The sequence below is a fragment of the Dermacentor silvarum genome, chromosome 4 (genome assembly GCF_013339745.2).
Source record: "Dermacentor silvarum isolate Dsil-2018 chromosome 4, BIME_Dsil_1.4, whole genome shotgun sequence".
Lineage (NCBI taxonomy): Eukaryota > Metazoa > Arthropoda > Arachnida > Ixodida > Ixodidae > Dermacentor > Dermacentor silvarum.
Genome location: NC_051157.2, coordinates 67,925,688 through 67,946,963, shown reverse-complemented (window position 1 = coordinate 67,946,963; position 21,276 = coordinate 67,925,688). Strand labels below are relative to the sequence as shown.

General features: G+C 45.1%; 1 protein-coding gene across 1 annotated transcript in view; it reads right to left on the bottom strand.

Annotated features, from left to right (window-relative positions):
* The window catches only part of LOC119450192 (Down syndrome cell adhesion molecule), a 370,685-nt gene that overhangs the window by 156,218 nt on the left and 193,191 nt on the right, over nt 1-21,276 (bottom strand). Inside the window, exons 3-4 of the mRNA XM_037713569.2 lie at nt 20,639-20,800; nt 7,316-7,468 (exon numbers count right to left, since the gene is read on the bottom strand). Coding sequence (XP_037569497.2) covers nt 7,316-7,468; nt 20,639-20,800 — 315 coding nt within the window. The remainder of the gene's footprint in view (nt 1-7,315; nt 7,469-20,638; nt 20,801-21,276) is intronic.

Genomic DNA, 21,276 nt, shown 5'->3' with positions numbered 1-21,276 from the left:
AATATGATGAACGGGAGCTATATATACGGTAAACATATTATCCAGAACCCCGAAGAATAAGCAAAATGAATACGAAGGTATATGAACGGGCTCATCATCTTTTTGATCATCACTGGGGAAAATTGCCTCGCGCGTTTTGAAAGCCATTCAGCTTTCATATTCTTGCTTATGCTCTCATTGTGAACTGCGGTACTATCTCTGGATGGATCTTCTCTTGGACAAATTGAAGTCTCCGAACGCGGTCAAATGTAAAGAAGCATGCCAAAGGGCACGTATAAGTAGATCGAACAAATGTATGCTGATTAGAGTGAAAAGTTGTATTAGTAGAAAACGCACTCTGTTTACTCAAAAACACTCCTTGCCGACAAACATGGAACGCTCCATGGTGCTTTTCCAAAGGGGTAAACGCAAACGCTCCTCGTCGTCTGCAGCGTGGAATAACAAGCACCACATCAATAACTGAGGAAAAAAAAATATGGCGTCGCAAGGCTGCTACGCGCAGTAGCACACAAAAAAGAAAAAAAAAAGCACATTAAAAAAAACGCCCATGAAGAATTTGTAAAAACTTTTTATTTTCAACTGTTTTAGTTTCATATGGCGCCTGTTTTGTTTTCCTCATTATCCTTCCCAACCAGATAAGATCTAGTCCGACTCTCGACAACTTACGCGGTAGCATTCAAGCAGACCCCGTTATTTTTTCAGAATCGTCATCATTATCATCATTATCATGATCAGCTTGTTTTTATGTCCACTGCAGGACGAAGTCCTCACCCAGCGATCTCCAATTAAACCTGTTTTGGGCTAGCTGATTCCAAGTTGTGCCTGCAAATTTCCTAATTTCCTCACCCCACCTAATTTTCCGCCATCCTCTACTGCGCTTCCCTTTCCTTGGTGCCTGTTCTGTAACTCTAATGATCAACCAGTTGTTTCCCCTATGCATTGCATGGTCTGCCCATCTTCATTTTTTCCTCTTTACGTCAACTAGAATGTCGGTTATCCCCGCTCATTCTCTGATCCACACCGCTCTCTTCCTGTCTCTTAAAGGTAAACATAAGAGTTTTCGTTTCACCGCTCATTGCGAGGTGCTTAACGTGTTCTCAAGCTTCTTTGTTACCCTCCGTGTTTCTGCCCCATACGCTGGTATCGGTGGAATGCAATGACGGTATACTTTAAGTTTCAAGGGCAGTGGTAAGCTTCCAGTCAGGATTTAGTCATTCAGATTGATAACGATAGCGATAAGCCCCAGGTCATGATTTGGTAACGCCTGCCAGATGTGTGTTAACCCATTTTTTCCTTCTGTAAATTTCCTTTTCGTGATCAGGATCCCGCGTGTGTAACTGACCTATATAAATGTACTCCTGCACAGATTCTACAGGCTCACTACCGATCACGAATGCTTGTTCTCTCACCAGGCTATATTGATTATTACCTTTGTCCTCTACATATAACTCTTCAACCCTAGCTCAGCTAATTCAGAATGATTGCTGCCAAAGAAGTTTAGAAATCGTTTTATCTTGATGCCGTAAAGTAGCTGTTGCAGGGATTTAAGCCTATATAACAATAGCAGAGTAGAAAAGTGGGAGGAAAAAAAATAATAACGAAAAAAAAATGAATTGAGACCTATCATCTGTATCATCTGTATTTCTTTTATTTCAAGTCCTTATTCTTTTCTGCTTCTTTGTCGCCGGGGAAATAAAATTCGCTAACATTACTTTGATTGCAGGCACGACGGTAGATGGGCTTGCGGGAGCGACGTATTGTCGATTTTCGACGGAAGTATCAACTTTACCGGGATACTCCAGGTACTTACGCAACTTCGGTGCAAAATTGCGTTGATGTCGTGGTTGAGGAGCTAAGGCAATACTTACTTTTTAATTTTATTAAGAATAATACTCTCTCTTGAACTCTAACAGGCCAGGGTAGCTTCTAACGGTCGGCAGAAAAAAATATTTAGTGTTTCAAGGCTATGCTTGGTGTCTGCGCTTTACCCAGTCAGATCACGTGCTCAACGTATGTTGTATGACGCAAATCTCCAGTAAAATATAAAATTAACAAACAACATTGCTGCACGCACAACGTATTGCCGCAGGCCTCTACGTCGCCAGCACTTGACGATCGAGGGTAGCAAACCGGACGCTCTTCTGGTTGACCTCCCTGCCTTTCCTCTCCTTGCTCTCTCTCTCTCTTGTGCCTGCCAGTTTTAACGCGATAGCGTTAAAGGCCCCGTGTCGCTGAAAATCCGGCGCCGGTGTAAGCGTGGGCTCTCCGGCGTAGGTGGCGGAAATAATCAACCCGAACCACCCTGACCGGGCAGGCCCTTCGCGTAGCGCAAGGCGTTAGGGAACAAAATTTAGTTTCTCAAAGTAAAATCTGTCAGAAAATCGTAAAGTATGACTTAACCCCAACCTACAGACGTGATAGCGTCAGATTGTAATGTGTATATACGAGAAAAAAAGCCTGGTAAGCAGCCAGGGATCTTTGAATGCTATCGCGTTCCAATCTTAAAAGCGAAGTTTAGGCGTCCTCCAATTATGATGGTGCGCGGCTCAAGCAAGAAACGCTCACCCAAAAATTTTGTTACAGTCAATAATGCTATGCACGCTACGAACGTGCATGCCGTTCGTGACATAGAAGTATCAGACATGCATCGTTAAAGAAAGTAAAGGCGCGCAAGATAGTTAACGAATATTGTTGTGCGACAAATGTATGCCTCAATGGGTGCAAACTATTTTAGAGCTACTTCTACTGCTCCAGGTACTTCTACTACTCCAGGCACAAACACAGAAAACGCCTGGTTCCGTAAATCTGACCTTCAATCTCAGCCAAGGTCAAACTGGGACTTAGCCTACCACTACAGGTGGCTGCTGCGTAACGCCGCGTGGGCGCCCATATCTTGAAAGCGATCTGCAATGTGGACAAAGTGCACCGAGTGTTGGTAGCTTCGTATGCGCTGTGCTTTCGACGCTCAGTTCGCGTTGCAGCAAGATGCAGTATGAAGGTCAATTCGCTCGCTGCTGCTGCCGCACCGAGCAGCGTCTGTGTGTTGTCTTGTGGTGCCGTTGTAGATGCGGTAGTTGTTGACGGCACCGAGCAGCGTCTGTGTCCATTCCCAAAGCAAGCAAAACCATGTTATTGCTTGACAAACTTGGTTTAACCACGTTCTACCACGGCAAACTTCTTTTAGTGTAGGAGCGAAATTATTTTTCCTGGGCGTCGTAGTTGACACTCTCTCTTTTTTACATTTTACGTATGCTGTATCAATGTAGAATAATTTATCCGTAGATAGGCTGCCGAAGAAATGTACGGAGATCAACTCAAATCCCAGGATGTTCACCTGAAAGCGAGACACTCTATCCACTATACGCCGCAGAGCAGACATGTTGCAGGTCTTTTGAAGTTGGTTTATGTACCTTTAGCAAGCGGCAACCGTGGAGCAGCCGTGGCTTCAGGGAAGCGTGCTCGTCTCGCACGGCGAAGGCCAGGGTGCAATTCCCTCCCAGGCCGAACTTTACCAAACTTTCTTTACAAAGCCACTAATTTACTTTGTTTACAGGAACCCCCCAGAGAAATGTGACGCCAATTCGTTTATCTTTAGAGGTGTTTTTACTCTTTGCGGCGTCGGTCATTTTTCGTCACGGCGCAGTTTCGCCAAGGTCAGTGCAAGGTCACCGTAATGTCACCACCTACATAGACACGTAAGGCTGTCGCCTTCATAACTTCAAAATTAGTGAGCAACGCTCTACTTCGTTCTTTCTTTTGATTGTCTCACAGGCTGCGTCAAGGTGACCACTCGGGCACCCTTGACGCGGCGTTGCACCACTGGTGCATTTTACCAAAGAGCAGAGAACGACGAAGACCGGCGGCCCTCGAGCCACCGGGGATGCAATCGGTTTGCAACGAGAACTGCTCAGTCCACGCAGTCATTTGACTATTTCTTCACGCTGCTTTTTTGATGGTGTTCTCCTGCTTCTTCTTCTTCTTCTTCCTTCAAGTTATGGCACGTACCCACGAGGGGAGGGGGGGGGGGGATTGGCCATGGTTCGCAATGGAAACATGATATGAAGTTCTTGCTTCCTGTTGACTTAGTGATTATGAATTATTTTTCTTCTCCTTTCTTTTCTTTTCTTGAAAAGTGGTCTGCCATATTTGACGACGCAGCCGCCCCCACTCGGGGATGACTTTTTTATCACTGCAGCGTAAAAATAAAAAAAATAAAAATAAAAAACTAAAAACAGCAATTCAGCAAGATTCTCACTTGCTCATTTCTCTATTAAAGTTCATTCCTCCTCTGCAGCTCCACGTCAAAAAAAAAAAAAAAAAAATGGGAGACGCTTAAGCTAGGCTTTTAAGAGTGGAACGCGACAGCATTCAAAGATGCCTGACTTCTACTCACGGTTCCCGACGACTGCAGCTTATGAAACCGTAATGGTTACTGGCAAACACTGGCAGCGAACGCTATGCACGTAGCGTCTGTGTCCATTCCCAAAGCAAGCAAAACCATGTTATTGCTTGACAAACTTGGTTTAACCACGTTCTACCACGGCAAACTTCTTTTAGTGTAGGAGCGAAATTATTTTTCCTGGGCGTCGTAGTTGACACTCTCTCTTTTTTACATTTTACGTATGCTGTATCAATGTAGAATAATTTATCCGTAGATAGGCTGCCGAAGAAACGTACGGAGATCAACTCAAATCCCAGGATGTTCACCTGAAAGCGAGACACTCTATCCACTATACGCCGCAGAGCAGACATGTTGCAGGTCTTTTGAAGTTGGTTTATGTACGCATGATTTTCCCGAAGCTTGCGCGAACTTTTCTTAAACTTCTGCGCTGCTTTGTTTGATAAGTATTGCATAATACTGCGATTTGCACCCCATAAACAACATTAGTTAAGCTTTAAACCTGTCCTTAAGCCTGTCGTCTCCCCATCGACGACGCCTTCGTGGTGCAAACGCAGGAGCATGCCAAAGTATTCCATCTATTCCTTTGTGAGGAACCAAGCTTTGTACAGGACCAGATTATGCGGCCAACACGCTAACCGTTAGTCAAGACACCACAGGAAACTGTAGGCCTATGGCAGAGCGCGCGAGCCGCTCAGAAACTTTCTATGCGCAGCTGGCGCTGGCTTGCATGTCTATCTTTCACTGTGGTGACGGGAATCCAACGTGCACACAGGGTTGCCGGAATTGTGCAGTAAGTTCTATAGTGTTTCGAATAAAGTACAGCAATGTGGCTCATTCCGTGTTGCTGTGCTCAAGCCTGTATCTGTTTAAACCTGTTCTTGGGCAGCGTGGATCACGTGTAGCAAATTGAAGGAGGAGGCTCGCCGAGGATAAGCGGCTTTATTAATTTTGTTCCGTCGCTGTAGACTGCTTCGGTAATCATCTATTAATATTTTTTTCCTTCCTAACTGGGAACGCTCCCTTCAGTGACACCATACGGGCAAATGGCGTTTCGAACACTATGCAGGCTCCCCGGTGGCCATTTTAATTTAAATAGCACACTCTCCACCAAGTCTATACTTGACATATAAGTGCAGGTCGTGGTTTACTGAATTCCTTTACTGCTGCCTACGGTGTTGTGGTCTGTGCTGCCGCTCATGGTTGAACTAACTCCATCCTCACCGTTAGCCTGTCCTGTGTGTGTTGTGATGGGCTTCAGAAACCTACAACACTTAAATTACCCTCACCAGGAAACATAGGAAATTTTGGTTATACTCTGAAAATTGTTACGTGCCCTCTATAGGGAGCGTTCCATCACAATAATTTTTCAAATCGGTTCATAATTAGCAGAGACAGAAATGTTTGCAGTGTCGTGAACTCATGGTTTCAAGAGGCGAGCTTCGCTGCCAACATCGACGCTTTTGCCACTTGTCCCGTCTAGCCTCCGCAAGCAAGGTTCCTTCCATGCGTTTACCGATACCGGAGCCGGAGGATCGTGTCACGTGCACATCACGGTGCCCGCATTCTTTTTTTCTTTTTCTCGCGTTTTTGCTTCGCAGTGCACTTCCTGTAACGGTCTCACACGGTAGCCCACGAGCTGTTGCGTTTGTTTCGTTTCGCTCGGAGCATGGCCTTGCGAGCTGTGCACGAAAACACCTGCGTTGTTGTCTGGCTGCTTCTGCAAAATGGATCCCTCAGTGAGCACACGTTTGAAGAGGTTGATCCGAATCATAGATCCTTATTGAGATACACTGCGTCGTTGTATCGCTGTAAGCGGACTAGTGGTTTGACAAGAAAATGCCACATGAACGCTGATGTAAACGCGAGCGGATCAAAGAACATGATCGTGCGCTGGAACACGGCAGAAAATTACAGAGTTTCGTTGTCTGCGCGCGCGAGTGCACGACGTGGGAACGTGCAGGCGAAACGGAAGAACATTTCTCTTTCTGCTGTACGAAGTAAAACAAAGACACTTAGACATTCGTTTTTTAGGTTTTATTATTTCTGTAAACTTTATATTGTCTACTGAAGCAACAATTCAAACAAATGACTGCTGCTGCCTTGAATAATTCTAAAAGTCACGTGTTGCTGTGAGTGACGTCACATGTAGCAGTGCGAATTACGTAGGCGCACGTGTGCGAATGACGCCGACTCTCCGGCTGGGAGCGCGGCACCGCGAGGACAAGGGCGCATGGCGTTTGGTTTGAAATTTCAGCCATGCATGTTCGCGGCGCGTAGAGGCGTAATACTTCGCAGACACGATCGTTAACGCGCATTGCATGCTCGGCACTTGTCATCTCAAAATCACCAGAGCTGGTGAGGGGCCGTTTAAGTGACTCTCGGGCGGAGCGATTCCCGGCGGCGTTTCAAGGTTAGGTCCCACCTACACCTAGCAACAGCTAGCGACAACCCTCATTCTCTTCCTTCACTCATGGACCACATGCGTGGTGGCCAGGCACTCTTCCTTTGCACTCTCTTCCATTCACCGCACATTTTGGTCACATTTCTCTATAACTGCTTTCCTAATGACCTAGCGCACAAATTGAACAAAAGACAAGGGAGGAGCAACACGGATAGGCTCTTGATCGTGTTGCTCATCCCCTGTCATTTGTTCAATTAGTGCGCTGCACTAAGTCATTGGAGCACCGACTCGCCCAAACCTGTGCGTTGCTGTACTAAGACAATCTTTTAATTTATTTTAACGGTCCGCTCCCCTCTACACTTCTGCTTACACTGTTTACTTGTATAGGTGATAAAACTACTGATCCTAAACCAGTAATGTAGGTAACGACAGCTATCACAAACGTAAATGACGTAAATGGTGAGGAGGACGTAAATTCTGATGGTATCAGGATATCTGAGTATAATACTCACCGATGATGATAAGCCTGGCGACGGTTGTGCTTCGGAAGACCTTTCCGGTGAGCCTGTGCTTGGCTTGACAGTAGTATTTGCGGTGACTGTCCGAGGTCGGGTCAACCTTGCGGACGTGCAGTTCCCCGGATGGGAACACCGTGAAGCGACCACCTACAAAAAGGATGTGACGCACTCGTGAGTTCCAAAAGCGAAAGGTGCAAAATTAACGTCAGTGTGGCAGGGGATCTGCAGATATTAAGCTTTACTGCTCGAAGAGGGACTGTCTAGAGCCAGTTTGACTGGTAGCTGCTCAAGAAGAATTGGTTTAGAGCCAGTTTGAGTGATAGTTACTCTCTACAAAGAAAACCGACAAAGCAAGAAGAAAAGAAGCGGTGAATGAGAAGACTTGTTCTCTGAATTGTTAGTACACAACAACCTCAGTGCGCAGCAACCTCTGTTCGCTGTTGCATCAGTGGGAAGATACCGAAAGAGGCTTTGGCTCCAGTAGGAGTGACAATCCTGCAGATTTATTCCGTGCAACACTTTGCCACCGGCATAGCCATCGGTAAAGCACTTCAATTTTATACGAGGCCGGAGAAATTTCTGGAATTGTAAATCGGTGCAAGACGCTGTGCAGCTTTATTTCCTTGATATATGCATATGTTGTTACTGGTGAAAGTGGCTTGCAACAGCGAGAATGTAATAAATTGGAGATCAAGACAGAACCTCCGTCGCTCACTACGTCCCAAAAATCAATCAATCAATCAATCAATCAATCAATCAATCAATCAATCAATCAATCGATCAATCAATCAATCAATGCTAGCGTACTGAAAAAATTCGCATGCATAATAGTCCGCATTTCCATATTCTCATGTGAACATACGGGCATGCAATATGAAAACCCGTATGTTCCAATATATCCCATAAGATTATCGGATATAGGAGCTTATTTATTTATTTATTTATAAGACCCTCAAGGTACGTAGTAGTACATTGCAGAGGGGAGGGGTGCGAATAAAATGCAAGAGTAAGAATTCCAGGATTAGTTCACTGACCTCCAGAGGAGTAGATACCCCCCCCCCCTCCTTGTCGTCCAACACCCTTCCACGAAAAGAGGAACCTACAATGACGCGTCAACCGGCTAACACACAGCGCTGCCTCAAATTACCCCACCGACGATCAGTAGCGCATTACCTTTCTTTTCAAATCTACGAACTCGCCACTACCACGCCCTCACTCGTTACTTCGCCCACCCGCCATACCTCCTCTCCCCTTTAGAAGAACCGTCCCTAAATATACTGTGCCGAGAAGAGCATATGTCGCCTTGGAAAAGACAAGTCCACTTGTCGAAACGTTGGCTCCTGCTCTCACCTTGTTCTCGTGTTGCTCATCGCCTTGAATTTCCATCTGCCACATTCCTCCTGTTTTATCAGTTAAATTTAGTAATTCATAGGACAGGGAACAAAACAAGGTATTGAAAAAGTAGCAATATTTGAATAACAACCGAAAAAACGATTGTTTACATAATACGGAGTAATTAAATGCACAACTTGTACACTATACCAAACAGGTAATGTCTGCTTGGGGAATTATGGGTCATATGTTTCTTTTTAAATAAATATGCCTTTCTGGTTTCTATAGAGTGGCGTCTTAGTCACGGCATAGTAGCGTATGTTTAGGAACCCCCAGTTTTGGCCATCATGTCATATGTTGCGAGTATTGTTGAATATGTCTGTTCTTGCTCTAACCTAAATATAGTGCACATTGTGAGGTCACCGAACTGCCCCCAACAATGGCATAGCGAGCAGCAGCAGTTCACAACGCGAAGCTCTGGAAACTAAGGTGCTCACTTGCTGTATGGTTCGCATATAACTAAATACATTCCACGTGGTTGTCCCGCAGAAAAAAAGAAGAGCGTATAATCTTTGAAGATCGAGCCGAGATATTGTGGGAACTGCCTAAACTTCCCGTGCCATTAGTCGACACCGGATGCTTGTAATATTTTATACCCAAAAGAGATATACACAGCCCGCGACGTTCCTTCTCCGAGCTTCCTTCCAACGAAAAGCAGCATGCCCGGGCTTTTCCATCAGAGCGCCCTGAAGGGGTAATGAATGATGATGAGACCACGTAAATTGCGAGTCCTGGAAACGGCACCTGCATGCAGTGATTCGAGGCCAGGCAGCTAGTCGCGTCTTAAGCGGCGCGCAGCTCAAGGAGCGAAGAGCACTTAAGCGAAGCGAAGAACAGAGAAATCCATTAGGCCAGACGCCGCCATCAAGCGTGTTTCAAAAACGATTACGCCATCGCGAGCACGTGTGTTCGCACCATTGCCCTGAGGCACGGACAGCTATTGTGTAGAAGCGCTCCACATTAGACGAGTCGGGACTGCGGTTAATGCATCACGTTACAAGACGAGCGAGCACCGAATGCTGACGAGAAAAGGAACACGGCTCTGTGGAGCAGACAGTCCGCGCCTAAATGTTGAGCAGTGAAACGTTTCAATTGTCGAGCGTCGTAGTAATAACGCGGCCGAATGTTTCAAAAATAGTACTTCTTGTTCTCGAAAGAAACCTCCAAGTTTTCTCGCCAAAAAAAAAAAAAAAAAACAAATAAACTGAGAGCTCTTGCGTCCTGGAAGCGCTATCACAAACGTCGTGCTGCTCTTATTGTTAGTTAGCGGACTAGAAAAGCGCGGTTAACGAACTTCTCTATCATGAGTGGGCCTTCTACATGTACAGTAATGAAGGTACGTACACCTACGCCCTATTAATGACCAACTCAGAGAGTGACCAACACAGAGTGTGCTTTAATGCCATCCTTAATAGTGCGAGGGTAGTGGCGGCTTCTTCAAACCCTCTTCTCGGATCTTATATTACTGGAAAAGAGCGCTATCACAGCGTGCCGTCATTCGTTTAGAAGCTTCATCACTAGTATAGGCTTTAGTGGACTGTTACCGGCTCACTGTTACAGTTAGCGACCCTGTTGACGCCAAGTGTCCAGGCGCACCATGGTAGAGCAACAGCACGCTATAACACGTACCTTGTTGGAACTGGTGATGGTTGCCGCAAAGGAACAAGAGTATGTTAAGACGGTTGTGTTCAACCTCGGGATAAGTTCAACTCACACACTCATGTTCTCTATCTCTGGATGGACAGGGCGACACTTATAAAAAATATACATTAGAGTAATCTTTAGGGGATCGTTGAAGCGACTCGCTACATCGGTCGCAGAGCTAAGACGGGACTGCGCGTGCGATGACCACTATGCGATAAGAAAAACATCGATCACGCACCAGTGAGCGTAGTCAGGGCCTAAAGCATAGTCCACAGGCGTGGAGCCGTTCATTTTGTTAGGATTGCCGCTGTTTCGGCAACATGCCTGTACATTCACAGCGACCGAATGGCGCAATAGGTGTTCGCTGTCTCTAATCTTCGATAGGTTTATGCTACAAAAAGTATCCTGTATTAAGACGTAATAGATAACTTGAGAGTAGTATGTTTATTGACACCTGTGTCAAAGACGATGCGCTGTTATGGATACACGACGTAAACTTATGCGCGAAATTCAAATGATCACAATTTTTGACACACAAAAGAGTTTAAGTAACTGAGCTCGTATTGACAATTTTTTTTTGCGTCACAAAGCAGTTAGTTTGGTTACGCGAGGTGCTCTAGGGAGGATGGATGGATGGAATAAACTTTATTGAAGTCTTGCAGATCGTGACTCATCCCGAAGCGGGCCGCTCCCACGTAGACACTGACAGGCCAAGCCAGAGAGTAATTCGGATTGAATTAGTCTACACGGTATAATATTTACCCTGCAGATAAAGTGTTTCTTCAATCCGCCACAAACGCAGTGCTGCATACAGTTTTCTCACGTAAGTATGGATCCACGACAAAACGCAGAGTATTGCTGACGAGCATCGATTTCCTTTCAATTGTGAATGTTCTTTCGCTCAATTTTACGGCCATATATCTTTTTTTTGCACGTGTATAATTCATGCTTACCTGAATGAGCAAACTTAAGGACTCACCTCAGTTTTTTTATAACGTATAGTTATTTTTTTACAAACGTACATTCCTTTTTCTGCACAAAAGATACGATGTAATTGTACCATTTTTCGTTTCAGTCGGTAGAACTTAAGGATGTTGACACTATCCGGGAAAACCAGCTTTTTACGCCGACTGAAGTTCACTTGAGCTCCTGAAAGGTTTCAGTGACATCACGGCGTTGTCTTTGGCGATCAGGAATCCAATTGGAAGAGTTAGCGGAAGCCTTCAATTATTGTCATCAAAATTTTAAATACGTGTTTCGTAAAAGAATTGATTGCAAAAAATAAAAATGAAATAAAAACGACGCATCTTTCTTCCAGTGTGAGTGAATAATATTTAGAAAACCCCTTTCCCCTGAAAGGCGCCAGAACAAGTACAGTGACTTTTCACTAAAATATCCTCACGTCGCAAAGTCTTCGTTTTGCCATCTAACAATCACATGTTGCCCTAATCAAACAAGATAACGTATGCTCCCAACTTATTCCGAATCTTGTTATAAAGCAAATAATGATTAAATGTTTGAGTGTGTTCGAGTACAAAAATTGTTAACGCTTTGGGGCATGCCTTGTATAGTGGTTGTCCCTTTGCGTGAACACTGGCCAAGAAACTCGGGGTCTTTTCCTGTGTCCAACCTCGACGAAGCTGAAGCAAACTCTCCTAGATAACATACCGTAAAAGCTACCTTCAGCAGAGTCAGCAGAAAAAGCTAGCCTCAACAAACTTGAAACTAAGTGGCTTGAAATGTATCACCCACTGTATAGCCGTGACAGAAAATGGCGGCTTCACCATGTCGCTGATGAACCTTAAAGAACAGGCGTACGATGGGCGACAGAAACAACAACAACAAAAAATACAGAAAAATGTAACGGAAAAACAGCCTAATAACGGAGGCCGAGAAAGTTGAGAGATGGTAGGGCTCTAGTATCGAAAACGCTCCTTTCCAGCACAGAGATTCTCAGTGCGACAGCTGAACGGATGATGTAGGAAGAACGAAAATGCTTTAAAAAAAATGCGCGAGATATGGGTCATAACGAAGGAAGTGCAATGCCAAGCTCACGACGAAGGACGCAGGGGCGCGGACGGCAAAGCCGGTCAGCAAAGCTGTTGCCGGTTGCGAAAAGAAGACCAACGCTCGGCCGCTGAAGCGCACTTACAGAGCGCCTTGCCGAGCGAACAAGAAGTGTAGAAAGCGCACATAACGCGCAATATATAAGAGGACCTAGGAATACCACCGCTATACTTCCTTCCATTCCAGCAGCTCTTATTTCTCGGCCGCTGTCGTCGTCCTCCTGCGCCCATCTCGAGAAAAATCTCGGCGGACGTCACTATATACTGCTGCGACTGCTACCGGCAACCAAGACGGAATAAAATTTCCCGGATTTTCCGTCGCTATATGGCGTGCGTACACGCGGAGCGGGGACATTGATCATACTCAGCGGGGAGACGTCCCGCCCTTCCGTTCTTTCTTGCTTTTTTTTTTCAACAAAACTGCGCTTTTCTCATTTCCTAGAGTCTTCTTGCGATACAAAACTTCGGCGTCTTCTTGCTTTTCGTTATACGTTGATCCGATGCGCTGCTTTGCGCTTATTACTCGCACTGCTCAACTCGGGCCGTGCCCAGCAGGCTCAGTTCTGCGTGAACAAACACGACGTGAAATTCAGGGAGTCGTCCGCACTTGTCGCTGTGATACGGCGCGTCTACATGTCCTGTCGCTACGGCATGTCAATGCGCGTTTTGATATACAGCTGCTCGTCGGAATTAGAGAGAGAGAACTTTTTAATGAATCCTTGTGTGGTTTTTCTGGTGGATTGCCTAGCCTGCTACTTCGTACTGCTTTGATCAAAAATGAAATCATATGCACAGTGCACATCACAAATACACAACATATACACCACCGTACTCGACAAATCAAAGTATCTCATTCGGACCAGTGTTTCTAAGAAAGGTTAGCCACTTGCGGCTATTCTGTATGGCCAACTAAAAACAATCGTATTTATCGACGAGAGATGGTGTGACATAATCGAGCCTTTATCGCATAGCTGCTCGCAGTTACGGCATGGTGATTATATGAGAAGGGGAGCGTGTCGCGAGGCACGCAAAGAGGGTGGTAATTTTGTGTTTAACAGCAGAATCGGTTTTTACGTTGTTTTTTTTTCGGCTTCCCTGAAACCAATCAATTAACAGCTAAGCTCGCACTGCGTTATACATTGCGCAGCTTGGACAGTATTGCGATGTGTTCTTGGGTGAGCAAACAAGTTGCCAAAAGATATGAACAACTTTGAAAGGTAGCAAAGTGGACACTGGAAAGAATCGAGGTCTACTCACAACATCGTTGTATAGGCCGTATATGGTACGCGTAACATTTGTTTGAGAGATCAGTGTCGCACTTTCTCTATAGTTCTCGCCTTTCTCGCTACGCACTAAGGAAAATAGCACCATCAAGGAATTTTTGTCGTGTCTGTAGACACGACAAAAATTCCTTTATATATAAATCACCCCCTTAGAGTCAGAGCAAGATGTTGTTAGAGGAACTAGTACACCCATTTGAATGGTGATTTTTTGGTATTGCACCCTTTGCTCTCATGTGTGTTTTGCCCAAATGCACAGTGTGTTTTACTTTAGAGCAATATATTTTATGCTTTCCCTACACTATTCTTTCGGACGTCCGAATCGCGAAGTGTTTTCCGGGACATTTATATATATATAATAAAGTGAGTAAAAAGAAAAACGTGCAGCCTGCATTCGAACTGTAAACCAACAAATTGCCAGTCATAAGCGTTGTCTCTTGAGCTCAACTTTTTTTATTTCGTCATTGAAATGGTATAATTGTCAACCACATAGTGACAAATTCATATTTTTACAATTGTTTCACATGTAACAAAGATTCAGTATGGGGCACCCTGTCGGGCAGACGCATTTGCTCTTTTTCCACAACGCCGAACAACACTAAAGGGAATAATAGAGTACCTTAAGAGTGCAGTAGTGCTTTAAGCTACCCGCCGTGGTTGCTCAGTAGCTATGGTGTTGGGCTGCTGAGCACGAGGTCACGGGATCGAATCCCGGCCAAGGCGGCCGCATTTCGTTGGGGGCGAAATGAAGAAAACACCCGCGCACTTAGATTTAGGTGCACGTTAAAAAACCCCAGGTGGTCAAAATTAATCCGGCAGCCCCCCACTACGGCGTGCCTCATAATCAGGTAGTTGTTATAGCACGTAAAACACCATAATTTAGTGCTTTTAGCTGCTCTCATCGGATGACGCCACCCTCTTGAGTGCTTCAATTTATGTATAAATCAGCACCAAGGTGAAACAAATTAGGCGAAGCTAGTAGTAAGATGCGAGTGGCTGGAAGGAAAGGAGAGGACAAAGTAGTTGCAACATTCCACTTTACGACCGAGGCGCGGAACCTCCACAATAAATGCAGTGTTTTGAGCGGTAGAAGATTGCTCCGCATGCACATGCGAATGTGTATTCCAACTGATATTGCATGAAATAGTGCAAGACTTACTGCGCATAATATTGCGGCGGCTCCTATGATATGGCAAAAAAAAAATGCGCCTGCAGATCTATGATTGGCTGACGCGCGATTACTCGCTGACAATTGGCAGCTGGTCTATAAAACAACACCGAGCTAAAACAACTTAAACAATGCCAGAGGTAAAAAGCGAAAGGGAGGGTCGGAAATAAATGTAAAAGCATCTTTCAACTTCACCACCGGGGATGCCATATACGTGAAGTAGTAGGTTGACATCCGTGGAGTACTGCGACGATACGACGTGCTCGAACAATGACTTGGCGGAAAAGACTCGGAAATAGGCACTTATGGCTTATTATTTGCTTGAAATGATGAAGTTCCCGAGCACCCTTAAGTTATGCAAGGTGTATGATTTGCACAAAACACCCTTTTAGCACCCTGAAATTATTGGAAGGGTGCAGAAAGTGTGTTATGCTAAGAAATGCACCCATTTCGACAGCTTCACAGTGTAATTTTCCTGAGTGTGTGGATTTCCCGGCACAGGCATGACTAAATGCGAAAACACCCATGTACTTAGATTTAGTTGCATGTTAAAGAACCCCAGGTGGTCCAAAATATTCCGGAGTCCCCCTCTACGGCGTGCCTCAAAATCAGATCGTAGTTTTGGCACGTAAAACCCCATATTTTTTTGCATATCTTCAGATTTTGCGACGTGTCATAACCCAGCTCAACGACTAGAATTATGCTACCTGCCACAGGTAAGTTTTACAAATTTCGTAAAGCTGAATTTTGAACACCCGGTATATGCTATATATATATATATATATATATATATATATATATATACTGGGGTTCAAGAATAAGCTTTATGGAATTTTTTCGGGTGTTAAGCTGGTTCCTGAAACTTGGAAAGCGCTCGTCCTTGTGTCTCCTTTTCTTCGTCCCTGTTTGTTTGCGCACAAGAATTTAAGAAAATGTGGCAGGTAGCATAATTCTTATCGTTGAGCTGGGTTATTCAAAGAGACGGACATTAGTAGCTTGAGAAAGCGAAACACATATTGAACTAATTAACAAAAATTGACTAATGAACTTCTTAGTTAATTACTTTACGACACATATTGCAATTTACGATTGTAGCCGGTGAGTTTGCAAGACGCATCCACTTGAAAGGAATTTCCAGGATCACACCAGTTTCGACATATTATTTCCCCGAAGTGTGGGACGAAATACATGGGCGTTCCAGTTACCTTTGTGCTTCAATGTCTAAAACAGCATTTTGGTAAAAAAAAGTAAATGGAACAACAGTGAATTTTTACGGCGAGTTTGATGGTGCATAGCTTGAAACTGGTGTCAGTCTGGAAATTCATTCTAAGTCGATACGCCTGACAAGCTCGCCGACTACAACAATTCGTAAATTACAATGTGTCGTAAAGTAACTAACTTAACTAGGAAGGTAATTATTGGACGTTTGTTAATTATTTGATAATGTGTTTTAGTAATGTGTGTGGTAATTAGTTGAAGCAGGTAAATATATATATATATATATATATATATGTATATAACACTTCGCAGATGTTTTACAATCCAAGCAACTATAGATTAAAGAAAGTGAAGCCACACAAGGAAGATTTCAAAGTTCTTGTAAGCCACTGTGTTTTGCCACTTCCCGAAATCTACACAAAACTTTCCAAACGCTTCGCCACATCTGATGCAATAACTACGGCTATATTCGAATCTTTTAAATGCCGCACTATATCTAAGTTTGGCCCTTGCATATTAGACACACGTTCTATAATGCGCCAGCTCTACCAGCGTCTGACTGGGCGTTGCGACAACTGCGTGATAGCAGAGATTGAATGATTAGGGTAATAGCTTTTTACCGATACTGGCGTCCGGCTGCGTGTTGTCACCGATGCCAGAGTCATACGATCACTTCGGGACTTCAACGCAGGCCGCGAAGCAATAGCTATTCTTTGGTGGACATTTGATTCTGGTTAGCTGTTCTTTGATTGGTTTTGAGCAAGGCACCACGCACCATCATAGACCTACGCCGTTGCCATCTCACGAAAACCGTTGTGGAACTCCCCTTAACAACTTCGCCATAAAAGCATGCTTGCTTGCGGCCGCGATTCATAGCTATTCTTGACAGCGGAAACGTCCTCCTAATCGCTAATGAGCGCACCAATGATCCAAATCATATGAAGTGATTGTGTATTAGTTTACCGCACATGTCAGTTTTCGAGGCATGCCATCGTATATAGTAAGAGACCTGACACAACGCCACTTTCGAGATATCAGTCGCCGAAATTGTGGCGAAAGCCATTGCAATACCATTAAATAGTTCACCAGAAAGCCCTTTTTAAACAAGCAGGAACAAATATGGGGAAGAATTAACAGTGCATATTGTGATAGATTTTAGTGATTAATATCGCGTAAGTGGAGATAATCTAAGGATTCCTTAAGGTGGACCTGCCTTAGGCACCTGACCACCCTCGATTTCACAGTTCCAGCGCGTGCATGGAAAGGAATAATGAAATGGTTCGTTCATAAAAATTTGTGAATAATGACAAATCACCTGACTGGTGATTGTTGTAGAATTTATGGAGTCAGCCGCTTCATAATTTTTGGCGAATGAAAATTATCCTATTATCTTTAACGGTCAGTTTGTAATGATGATAGATGGTCGTAGCTAGAACACCCATCAGGCCTATTGTACGCTCGTGAGCAACAACAAAGATAACGTAGAAATTGTTATCAAACAAGGATGACTTGTAACACCTCAAGTAGTTTTCCCTTTGAACCTTTACTACCGTGTCTTTTTAGCCAGTATGGTCTCTTGAAGTTTTGGCCGTCTCCTTTCGAGTTCATGGGAACACAGCGCTTGTCCTTGCAGATTATAACTAAGAAACGTGCAAAGCTGTGCAATGAACAAAAAAGAACAAACGTTGTGCACGTGCACCTTTGCCTCACTCCTATATATAGATGTTCCCAAGTTAGGCCTCAATTACCACAGGACAAGCGACCGACCATGCTGGACAGCTGCTCTGCTTTGGGTTGCATAAGCAGCCGCTTTAGTGGGAGTGGTGCTCGGCTCTCCCATTTTCCCTTGGAAAAGTGACCACAGACATCTGCAGGGCGCCGCGTGAACCCGGACGGCGCGTCGTGGAAACCAACATCGAAACGCGAGCATTTGCAGCGGCCTCTTCTACAAAGGGACGTAATCTGTCTTCCAGTGTCTATAGTTGTTTTCGCGGAGTTTCGTGTCGCATGGGGATTATCGCAGAATGTTGTTGGGTCCGCGATTTTTCGGTCTGTTTGCTCTTGCGACGGCACCGAAATCTAATGCTGGCAGATCTTAATTTGTTGGACCGAAATAACTGTCAAGCCGTCCGACAGAATGCTGGCTCATCTGGGAAATCTGGGTTTCATCCTTTGTCGGGTCGTGATGGAAGAACGATTCTGCACTCTTCTTTTGCAGAAAAACAACGGCTTGAACACTGCTGCTGTCGTAGCTTTCGCGGAATAGCTAAAACCAAAAGGGTGCTATGCACTGTTAGGACGCGCGATTCTTCTTCCTTGTAACTTGCCGTCCAGCGTCACCTAATGGTAGGTGACCATGGCTGACGTTGCCATGGGCATCAAGAGACCAGGTGACCGGACAGGGACGAAGACGTTGCTGTTGCAAAAACTTGAATGATTTATTTGCAACGTGAGTAAAGTTTGAGATGATGACAGCGAGAGAGAATTCTGTACATAATGGGGCCGCTTAAATAGCCCCTATGTTACAATAGAAGCAGTCATCAGACCTCGGATGGTGGAGGGTATTGAAAAAAAGTTGCACTATCTCCCTTCTGATGGGTCGTCGAGTTAGCTGACAAGACCCCTCCTTTTCAGGCAAGGTGGTCATTCCCTTGCCCCAGGTGGGGCAAATTCTGAACAGTATAGAGTGGTCCGTGGTGCTGACTTCTTCCACAAGGGCAGAAATACTTTCAAAGCCGCCATAGAACAATTGACGTCAGTGACGCTTCAAATGATCGCTGCCTTCCACTGCACCTAAAGGGGGCGCGCATTCTTAAGTCGCGAGGCCTCCGTCTTCCATAGCGCGCAGACCTTGTGCATTCTTCGTTGGGCGGGAGGAACGTTATCCAACGCCACGTAGTAACCCCGGTATCTTACGAATGTCAGCCCAAAGATAATCTAGTCGTCCAGATGTCATTTCTTCTCGTACGACGCGACACACAATAATATTTCACATGAGGGTGGGGCATTGACGTCAGACTTCAACCCCGCACCACGCCTCACACATGCATTCCGGATATTAGCTTCTTGTCGGTGACCGGAAGTCTGTTCTCTAGTGCCACTCGAAGTACAATATAAACGCACCTTGCCCAAATCCACTCCCAAACATGCCAGGCATGAATCACGCACTACGCCTAAATTAAAGCTAGCAACCACACCCGTCAAGCTACTTGCATATTTAACTTACGTTAGACCGGCGTTAGAGTATGCCAGTGTCATATGGGATCCGTTTCAAGCAGGATTAAATCGCATTGAGAAGATACAGAGAAAATCCGCAAGGTTCATTCTTTCCCGGTATTACCGTACTGACTCTGTTTCTGAAATGCTTCAGTTGCTTGATTTACCTCCACTGGCTCAACGGCGGAAGTTGGCCGGACACAAATTTCTTTTTTTTTGTTATCAAAAGGCCACTTCAATATTGAAAGCACACCCTATCTTGTTTCCAGGCAGGCTAGAAACGTCAGGTCAAGCAATCATTGCATGTTATCAATTCCAAAACTTATATAGACATGTACGCTTATTCGTTTTTTCCGCGAAGGATTAAGGAATGGAACAGTTTGCCGGCGTCTGTTTTGCAGTCGAGTAGCATCGAAGGCTTTGAAGAACGCGTTAAAAACCTTTTATGAAATGGAATCTCAGTGGTGTCGTGCAAATGTTGTCACACTGTTCTAGAATACACACTGCAGTCTTTATTTTATACTGCTTGCGATATCACTGTCACAATGTTACAAACATGTATTTCTTAGCCAAAGTATTTGTATTTGGTTATTTGTTTTGGTGGTTATTGCATTGTATTTTCAACATTCATTGCTTCATGTCCTATTTACGTCTGTAAAGTGTCCACATTTTTTACGTTATGTGCAAACTTGCTGTACCCACCCTGTTACGGCCAAGATGGCCAGCAGTATTTGAAAAAAAAAATTGCTTTTGCGGAAGGCGACTCGTAATAACGCACATCTTAGGGAAGAAACAACAACACTGACTTTACCAAAAGCGGTACGTAAATATTACGCCCAATGCTGCCAGGAGACACTACTCCGTAGAATCTGTCTCAGTTGTCAGCGCAGGAAATGGGACAGTGAAAATAGGCGGCTTGCCCCGAAAAGGACGTAAAAAGGTAAGGCGCCCTAGAAACAGGCCTAGTTGTCTTGTCACAATGGCAAGCGTTGTTAAAAAAATTAAATCATGGGGTTTTACGTGCCAAAACCACGATCTGATTATGAGGGACGCCGTAGTGGGGGACTTCGGAAATTTGGACCACCTGGGCTTCTTTAACGTGCACCTAAATCTAAATACTACGGGTGTTTTCGCATTTCGCCCCCATCGAAATGCGGCCGCCGTGGCCGGGATTCGATCCCGCGACCTGGTGCTCAGCAGCCCAACACCATAGCCACTGAGCAACCACGGCGGGTAATGGCAATCGTTGTTTCTCGAAACGTGTGACCGCTTCAATTCCATAGTAACCCAGATATAGGTATTATGTAGCGGAAAACAACCGTGAACTACTCACCCGAATCAGAGTCGGCGTGAACGACGAGGCCATCGTCCCGCACCCACGACGTTACGGTGACGTACTCCTTGACGTAGCTCGGTATCTGACAGCGCAGCACCCCTGTGTTGCCTTTGATGACGAACTCGTCGTACACTTGCACGTCGAACTCCTGGTTCACGGCTGCGAGAAAAGAAGACTACGCGTCAGCTTCCTGCCTGTACGCTTCCGCTTCGTATGCGCCAGTCTTACGAATATATGAACTAACTAATTAAATAATTAACTAACTAATTAACTAACTAACTAACCAACTAACCAACCGACCGACCGACTCGGCTGTGGGAGGTTGTGGGTTCGATTCCCACCACCACCGGGCACCCACTGGTTCAAATGGGCACAAGCGTACCCTGGCCTGGCGTTCGGCTTTCTTCAAGAGTGATACTCTTAGGAAAGGAGCCTGGGCCCTTAATTCCCGTCGAAACCCTCGTGAGCACACAAAAAAATTAAAAAGTGATGTTTGGGCCGCTCCCATGGTGGCCATTTCCCATGTGGCGCCCCAAGCATCTATTGAGGTGGGGACGCCTTCGGGTTGAGGACCGACCGACCGACCGACCAACCGACTGACCAACCAACCGACCAACCTACCGACCGACCGACTA